Genomic DNA, 9,175 nt, shown 5'->3' on the forward strand with positions numbered 1-9,175 from the left:
TCCCTCCGCCCTCTTCTCTGCTGTCCATCCCCCAGGGAGGAGGCAATACTTATATTCTTGTAATTGGTTCCCTCTTTCTACCCCACATTCCCTTCACCCTCCACCACTGGTCCTGAAGGAGTCATCTATACTGGATTCCCTGTGTTTCCAGTTGCTATCTGTACCAATGTACATCCTCTGGTCCACGATGCTATATCTTTTGGTAGCTGGGCACCATCAGCTTTCTTCACCACATTTGCTTGTGCACTCATTGTCTTCAGCGATTGTGCTAGGAAGGTGAGCATCTCAGACTGCCGAATTGTTAGAACAAAGTGTTCTTGCGTTGAAGTACTTGAGTAGGGGCCCACTGTCCATCTGTTTCCTTAATACTAAATCTATAAATATATGTACATATATCTATTTCCCCCTCATCGTATATAAATACATTTACATCTGTATATGCCTATATTTAGATCTCTGTAACTGTCCTTTGCTTCCTAGTTCTTTCCTCTATTTCTTTGTACTCTCCTCTTGTCCCACTATCATGTTCGGCCTTCATTTGGGTTTCAGGAATTCCTCTAAGTTACATTGCCCTTGATCCAGCCCTGCCAGACTTCCGACACCCTCCTTGCCACTAATTTTGGTTCACTCGTTCCCTTGTCCCTGGGTTTGTTAACACCCATTCCTTTCCCCCACCTCCCTCTCTCCCATGTTCCCCCGGAACTGTCATCCCATTATTCTCTCTTCTGGCTCGTTTATCCCGCCTATATCTCTTCCAGGTAGACATGCAGCGACAACAATATGCACCATCATAAGACTGAGTACAACGAAGCAACAATGGAAAATAAAACAATAGTTGCAACAAGAACAAACCCTATAAATAGTTTAGGGTCTATTTGTTGTTCTTTAGGAGTGCTTCCAGTCGATTCTGATGGGGTTCCATGCCCTGGCCCCACATCTATCCCTGGGGACTTCATTGCTCTGCTCCCCCCACTGCTCTGCTGCATGCCCCCAGTGGCTGGTTTGGCTGGAGCAGAAAGCCTTATCTTTCTCCCAAGGATGGATTAATAGATTTGAACCACTGACCTGTTAGAAGCTCAGTGTGTTAACTCACTATGTCACCAGAGTTCTGTTATGTGTGATCTCTGCTGGGGGAATAAATAGGGGAATTGATGTTACGCAAACACTCAGAATGGTTAGGCCTTCTAAACAGCTTCTGACTATATTTGAGTGTTTTCATAATATTAACTCTCTAGTTTATTCCCCAAGAAGAGATCTGCTGAGTGTTTAATCCAGTGAATTAATATTATTTCTTATATGCCAGGCTGGTTGATCTGTGATACCATCATGAAAACAGAATAATTTTGTTGAATGACCATTTGTAAACGTTAAATGCATTTTTGTCATCCAGATCTCTCAGAATACATTCATTATTCAAACCTTAATTATCATGCACATTTTTAAAAACAGTCATTTTTTTACAGGAACTGAAAGAATTATAATTATAGGAATTTTGCTATTTGGGATTTATTTCAAAAGCTATATTTTTTTCATAAATCTTCAGCGTTGACTCCAATTTGTAGCTAGACTTATTTGTGATATATATGTGAATTATTAGTATAGGAAAGGCTGGGGAAACATATAACATCTTTTCTCAATTGTGCTTTTTTTCTAGTTCGCATTTAAAAAGGCCAAATATATTCCAAACATTGAAGTATTTTAATTCTGGCAGCCATTGAGCACATTGGCACTCCAACTTTAGCTGTTCAGAAGCCTGCCAGTAGATTGTTTAAAGTTTTTATGCCTCAAGGAGCAGATGGCTCTATAACAAACTTGGTTTCAGATATTATATTTCATCTGAAATGCATTTATATAATATAGCATGCTAACTTTCAGCTAACCAAGAGGATTTAACTCTTTGCTGGGTAATGCATTATAATTAAAAGTAGGATGATTACATGGCTTACTGGCCAAATCAGGACCCAGTGAAGATGAAAGAGAGTACTACTAATAATTACACTAGGACAACTGGTGTAAATTAGGTCATAATCTCTTTTGGCTTCAAGTAAATGTCAACCCAGATGATTCAAGAGGCTCAACATCTTTAGCTTCACATCCCTACCTACAAGAATATATAATTTTTCTATAACAAACTATCCTAAACTGAGTGACTTAAAAAATTACTATCTTGTTCATAATTGACCTTGTGGACTGGTAGTTTGGGCTGAGATGTCTGGAACAGTTGGGGCCCTCTTCCATATGAATCATTATCTTTCACAAATTATTCACATTTTCATGCAAAATCTGCTCGCCATCCTCTAAACTCACTGTTATCAATGCACCAAAATGGACAGGGTAGAATTGCCCTTGTGAGTTTCTAATACTATAACTCTATGGGAGTGAAAGACTCATCTTTGTCCAGCAAAGCTGCAAGTCGTTTCAAATGGCTGACTTTGTGACTAGCAGCCCAATGGGTAAACACCAGGGAATTTCAGCCCAATAACTGACCCAGAGTTTATCATCCAGTCATCTAAATTAGATCTAGATTTAAATGAGGCTTTTTGAGTTTGGCTCTTTGGTGTACTTCCTCTTACTTATTCCTATACACCAAACACACAAGAGTGAGATAGTAACCAAACCACAACCAAATTTACTGCCATCTAGTCAATTCTGACTCATAGTTGCCCCTATAGGACAGGATAGAACTGGCCCTATGCATTTCTAAGACTGTACTTTGTTATGGGAGTAGAAAGACTCATCTTTCTGAGGAGAGAATGGTAGTTTAGAACGGCTGACCTTGTGGTTAAGCAGCCCGACATATAACCCAGTATACCATAATCATAATCAACTCTTGCATTTAAAATGAAAATAATAGGCTGGGATTCCTGGTGTTGCTGGAGATTTGTGGCCTGTCTGTAGTCTCTGAGCTTTGCCAATTGGAAAAACCACATTTGAGTGTATTTCCATCCATGTGGGCCAGGTTGGGGTATACATGAGCAATGCCTGCTGGGAGCACTACTGCCTGGAGCACAATATCGAGCCAAATAGCACCATGGCTAGCAACAAGACCCTGGGAAGTGGTGATGATGATTCGTTCAACACCTTCGGTGAGATGGGGCTGGTAGACAGGTGCCCTACCTGGGCTGGTAGACCTGTAGACCTGGAGTCTGCTGTCATAGATAGGGTAATAACTGGCATTTATGAGCAGCCTTTCCACCCTGAGCAGCTGAGGAATTAAAAGTAAGACACTGCTAACAACTATGCCTGTGGCCACTACACTTTGGGGACGGAGATCATTGCTTGGCACTGGAGCGAATCTGAAAACTGACAGACCAGTGTTCCAGGCTTCAGGGCTTCCTGATCTTCCCTAGCTTTCGGGGGCGGGACTGGCTTGGGCTTCACCTCCCTGCTGATGGAGCAGCAGAAATTTCTGTTGACTATGCCAAGTAGTCCAAGTTGGAGTCTGCTATCTATCCTGCCCACCAAGTGTCCCTGGTAGTTGTGGATCCCTATAACACCATCTTGACCACCTTCTCCACTCTGGAGTACTTGGCCTGTGTCTTCATGGTGAACAATGAGGTCATCTATGACATATGCCGCCGGAACCAGGACATTGAGCACCTGACCTACACCAACCTCAACCAGCTCATTGGCCAGATTGTCATCCATCACTGCCTCTGCGCTTTCACGGCACCCTCTCCATGGACTTCATGGAGTTCCAGAGCAATCTGGTGTCCTATCCACGTATCCACTTTCCCCTCGTTACCTACTCACCCATTGTCTCAGCTGAGGAGGCCTACCATGAGCAGCTCTCAGTGACTGAGATCTCCAGTGCCTGCTTTGAACCCGCCAACCAGATATACATAGCCTTCTCTACAGTGGAGACATGGTACCCAAGGATGTGAATCCTGCCATTGCCGCCATCAAGACAGCACACTATCCAGTTTGTGGACCAGTGCCCACAGGTTTCCAGGTCAGCATCAACTACAAGCCTTTGACAGTGGTGCCTGGCGGACCTGGCCCAGGTGCAGCAGGCCACCTGCATGCTAAGCAGTACCACAGCCATCGCTGAGGAGTGGACCTGCCTCGACCACAAGTTTAACTTGATGTATGCCAAATGAACATTTGTGCACTGGTATGTTGGTGAGGACATAGAGGAAGGAGAGTTCTCCAAGGCCCAAGCGGACATGGTTGCCCTTGAGAAGGATTATGAAGAAGTGACCACAGAGTCTGTGGACGGCGAGAATAAGAGTGAGGAGTTCTAAAGGCTCCTGGCACCCACAGCACCCTGGTCTGTCTCTCCCCAAGAATGAATCTGTCAGAATGAATCTGTCATCCCACGGTGCCCCCACCCTCACTCCAGAAATAACAGTCAATGTATCAAGCAAACAAACAAACAAACAAAAGAATAGGAATCATGCAGTGCTCACTGGTCCATAGCATTTCTGAAACTCCACCTGATATATGTTGCCAGGCTACTTGCTCAGGGACCAGAGGGTGTTCTTTGAGAAGAACCACTTCAACTTTCTAGGAGTAGCTCCATATAATTATTATCGGAGACTTTTTCTTCACCTTTTGGGATCTTAGCTCTGACTTCTGATAAATTGTTCCTCTTTTCTGTAAGATATTCCCCATTTTTGCAACTTAGTAGCATTCTGATTTGCTTCTTGCCTGTGGTCATTGTGGACCCAGAGAAGCACTGGATTGTCTCTCTCTTAATTACTCATTTCAAGTTTTTAAACATTTTAATATCATATTATACCCATTCTGTCCAGGGCTTCTTAAACTTTTTCCACTTATGACCCCTTTTTTTCCTGAGAAATATGCTATAGGAGCAAGTACTGCCAGAAACACCTCAGATTCATTATTCATTTGCTTCTGAGTTAATTCTTGGTCATGTGTTTTTAGAAACCTTTTACTGTTGCCAAATGTTTCTCAGCCTCCACATTCAGTTATGCAACCTCCTATGGGATCATGGCCCACAGTTTAAGAAGCTTTGCAGAAGTTACCTACCCAAGTTGTTCTCGGAGTGGCTGAAAAACAGAGATTGAGTGAGAGTGAATGGAATAGTTTAATGTGGTTGGTCAAGCAGGGACTAGAGTTGCCAGGGAAAGCTTGTCAAAAAAGAGAATTTGCAATTTTATACCAGCAAATAACATTGAGGGAATTATGAATATGTAACAAAGCCCAAGGAATGGTTATAAATATGGATTAGGGTGGGGTTATGATTCTTTACCAGGAAATAGCTTAATGGATCTTTGGCTTTCAAATGTCTGATTTAGTCTGGTGACATCTTCTGGTTCCTTCAACAAAGTTCTTTCATTCCAGGGTGATTGGAAGGTTGTGATTGTACTTTGTGCAGGTTGGACAATTTGTTCATCCGGTGGACCAGATTTGGCTATAACGGATACTTGCTTTGGGAAGAAATGGAAGGCCCCTAAAGAGAGGCAGGTTACCAGGAAGGAAAGTATAAATTAAGTATGGGAAATGTATGAGGTATGTTTATATTTCAACATCTTTTGACAATACCTCTTACAGACTACTGGTAGGTTTATTGGACAAGCTATGGAATTTAGAGTGTTACACAGGACTAAGCAGGTTGGGGAGTGATCTCATAATTTTTAGACCTTACCTACAATTCTTTCTAAAGTAATCCATCTCTGTACATGTAGCAAGCATGTCAAAGAGCTCTGAGAACCATTTATCTCGCCATAGAGTCTGTTAGGCTTCACCTTAATATATTCAGAGGTTTTCAAAAAGTTGTTAAACCCACACTCTTAATTTGATCTTTGTCCTCCAGGGACAAAGATTTACTTAGGGAATATTTTACCAGCAAATCCTAGGTCACCTATATTTCCTTTACATTTTGTTCACAAACTGAGGATCAGTTTTAAAATAATTTATAATACAAGTTTGAGGGATGAGTTTATAAACTCAGTGTTCTAAGTCGAACTCTTACTAGTAATATTCACAAGTTCCTTAGGTACGTTTTTTTCCTAAAGCAAAACACTAAAGGTGTAACGTTTTGTCAGTTTCACTGTTACATGTCATGAGTTGCCTTATTAAAAGCAGTTTAAATCTTTAATTTATTTTAACAGTATTTTCTAAGCTTCCACTGTGTAGGTTTTACACATACTTTGTTAAATATATTTCTGAGCTTCATACTTTAGGGTATGCTATTGTAAAATGAAAATTGCATATTTTATTTCATTTTTCAAACATTCACTGCTAGTATATATAAAGGGAAGGGCTCTGGTGGCACAGTGTTACTTGAATATTTTGTTTGGAAAGGGAATCAAATCTTAGAAGAAAATTGTTATCTTTCTAATCCCTACATTAGTATTTCAAAAGTTAACATTTCTTTGGGTGATTAATTTTGCTTACAAAATATGAATTGAGTTTTTCTAATTAGCCCCACCAAGAGATCTTATTTCCATTTCTCCCCTCTCAGAATAGTCTGTAATGTTTTGAATGTTTAGTAATTATTATTTTTAGTTGGTGTTTGATTACCAAAAATCAATACCACAGCCATCAAGTCGATTCTGACTCATAGTAACTCTACATAGGACTTTCCAGGCTGGGAACAAAGAGCCTCATCTTTCTACCGAGGAACAACTGATGGGCTTGGACTGCTGCCCTTGCAGTTAGCTGTCCACCACTTACCTGACAGCACCACCAGGCTCCTAGTACATGAGTACTACAGTTAGTACTAAACAATAAGTCTGTAGGTTAATTCTGAATCAGTAGAGAAGCATTTTATTTCTAGTTCTACCCCTATTATACAGATGAGGAAATTGAGGCTCAGAAAGATTAAGTGATTCGTTGATAGTTCTTTCTTCTTTTTTCTCCATGGTATTCCCCCCCCCTAGTTTTATTGGCATATAATTCACATATCATGCAATTCAATAATTTGGTCACATCATGAAGAGTTGTAAAATCATGACCACAATCAGTTTCCCAACATTTTCTTCATTCTTATACTCTCTTCTCCCCAAATCTGCCCTGCTATGCCCCCAAGTAACCAGATTCCATAGATTTTCCTATACTGGATTTCATATACAAAAGAACATAAAAAAACCAAACAAACAAACTAGCAACAATAACAAAGTAAAACAGATAAAAACCTCAATCAGAAAGAAAGCAAAAAGTATTAAAAACTAGAGCAAATTTAAATGGGTCATAATGAAGATCAAATGATAAGGTGCTAAATTTTAACCTAACAGCAGCATCCGCAGCAATGCACTTGTAATTCATTTTGCATTTAGCACGGTTATTCATATCCCTGGTCCATAGACCAGGCTTAACCACATGTATTTCCTTTCACTGTTTAATTTTAAACTGAAACAGCTTTAAAATGGTCAAAAGGGAGATCAAATGATAACATATTACATTTTGACCTGACTATGTCTGCCATGATCGAACTTCCTTCAACTATGACCAGAGGAGCTTCATCACAGGCTAAGTCTGCTTATCGGTATTTCTATTTTGTTTAATAGGAGTTACTTAAGGATCCGTTGTACATTGGACTACGGCAGAGGAGAGTGAGAGGTCGTGAATATGATGATTTTTTGGATGAATTCATGGAGGCTGTTTCTTCCAAGTATGTATAATTTTTTATTTTATCTATATTTGAATTAAATTTCAACATGTAAAGATAACATAATGAACTATACAAAATTATCAAGTTATATGCAGTTTAGTTTAATAATTAGAAAGATATACCTGTTACTGGCTAAATGATAACATAGTATTTCTTCCCGAAAAGGTTTCTCTTCTGGTATCCTTGTAGATACTATTCTCACAAAAATGTTTCAACCTGTGATTATTGAAGTGCATAATTGTGATGAATGAAGCAGTTAACAAAATTACCCGAGTAAGCGGTTTCATTCTTCTTGGTAGTCTGTATTTTGTTGTTTCTAGAAACTGGTGAAATCTGATCTTTATTTTCATTGTGGCTGTTTCTGACCCTTTTGTGATAGAAGAAGCAGAAGAGGAGGTGGGGACTGAGCATGAGTTAGTACAATTCAGAAAGGTCCAGAAGCAAGAACCAGAATGATTTCCAGTTAAATCTACAGCATTTCGTTAAGCGCAGGCTGTGTTTTCACTAATCCTAATTACTGTTTATGTGTGGGCCAAGGATTATTGTATAATCGTCCCTCTCCTTTTCCTTCGTAAAAAAGAGGCTTTCACCAAAAGTTAACATATATTCTGAGAGAATTTGCCACACTTACTAACAGTTCTCCCATTTATTGCTGTATGGCCACAGAAACCATGTATTATTTAAAAACAAATTTATGTTGCCTTGGATTTTCATAGAAATAAATTCATCACTAGAATCAACTGTAACTAAAAACGTACTTTTGGTTTCTTTTTATTATAATGTTTATGCTTCAGAAGTTGAGTCCAATAGCAAAAAAGTGCTTTTCATCAGCTTGGAAATATTGAGAATATATTGAAGCTCTCATTACCCAAGGTTTCAGTACATTTTGTATTTACCAATTAGTATTGACTGTTTTTTTTAAATGGCCAATTTATTTATCCTTATTATTTATTAACTTACTTGATAAGTTATACGTATTAATAGAAATAGTTGAGAAACTGAAGAGCTTAAGTTCAAGTTAATGCGCTACAATTATTTCTAAGGATTTTCCTTATTTAATTTTGAGTGTCTATTGTGTAAAATTCTGTGTAAGGCTTTGAGTTTAGCTGTACCGTTTTAAGTGGCAACATTAATCAAGGCAATGCCTGTGGAAAGGAACACAGATGGTAATGTCAGGTTGGACTGCTAACCTCTAAGATCTGTAGCTCAAACCACCACAGAAGAAAGATGAAGTTATCTGCTCCTGTACAGATTTACAGCCTGGGTATATAAAAGAAAATGAAAACTGCTCCTAAGAGGAGATGTTTCAAGTTGAGGGAAAAATGGAATTGAAAGGTAATGGAATTTTACCATGAACTTTTTGAAGCCCTCTCATATTTGTTTGTACAATTGATATTTATATTAGTCAAATTCAACAAAGAAGCCATTAAATACATTATTAATATAATATGGCCCATATGCTTTTTTTGTTGATGAAATTAAGAAAAGAACAAAACAGCAACAACATCAAGCCACTGACGAAGAACAAATTAAAATATACCAAGAAAGAAAAGCTTGTGTTTTCCTGTCTAGCCTGTTGGGGCACCACGCCCTGTC

At 39.1% G+C, this 9,175-nt stretch overlaps 1 protein-coding gene across 1 annotated transcript in view; it reads left to right on the plus strand.

The window, feature by feature from the left end:
* ME1 (malic enzyme 1) overlaps window positions 1-9,175 on the plus strand; it is a 178,235-nt gene that overhangs the window by 82,271 nt on the left and 86,789 nt on the right. Inside the window, exon 6 of the mRNA XM_004696285.3 lies at window positions 7,476-7,579. Coding sequence (XP_004696342.2) covers window positions 7,476-7,579 — 104 coding nt within the window. The remainder of the gene's footprint in view (window positions 1-7,475; window positions 7,580-9,175) is intronic.

The sequence above is a fragment of the Echinops telfairi genome, unplaced genomic scaffold, assembly GCF_000313985.2.
Source record: "Echinops telfairi isolate 266 unplaced genomic scaffold, ASM31398v2 ScPeMD7_3533;HRSCAF=4204_0, whole genome shotgun sequence".
Taxonomy (NCBI): domain Eukaryota; kingdom Metazoa; phylum Chordata; class Mammalia; order Afrosoricida; family Tenrecidae; genus Echinops; species Echinops telfairi.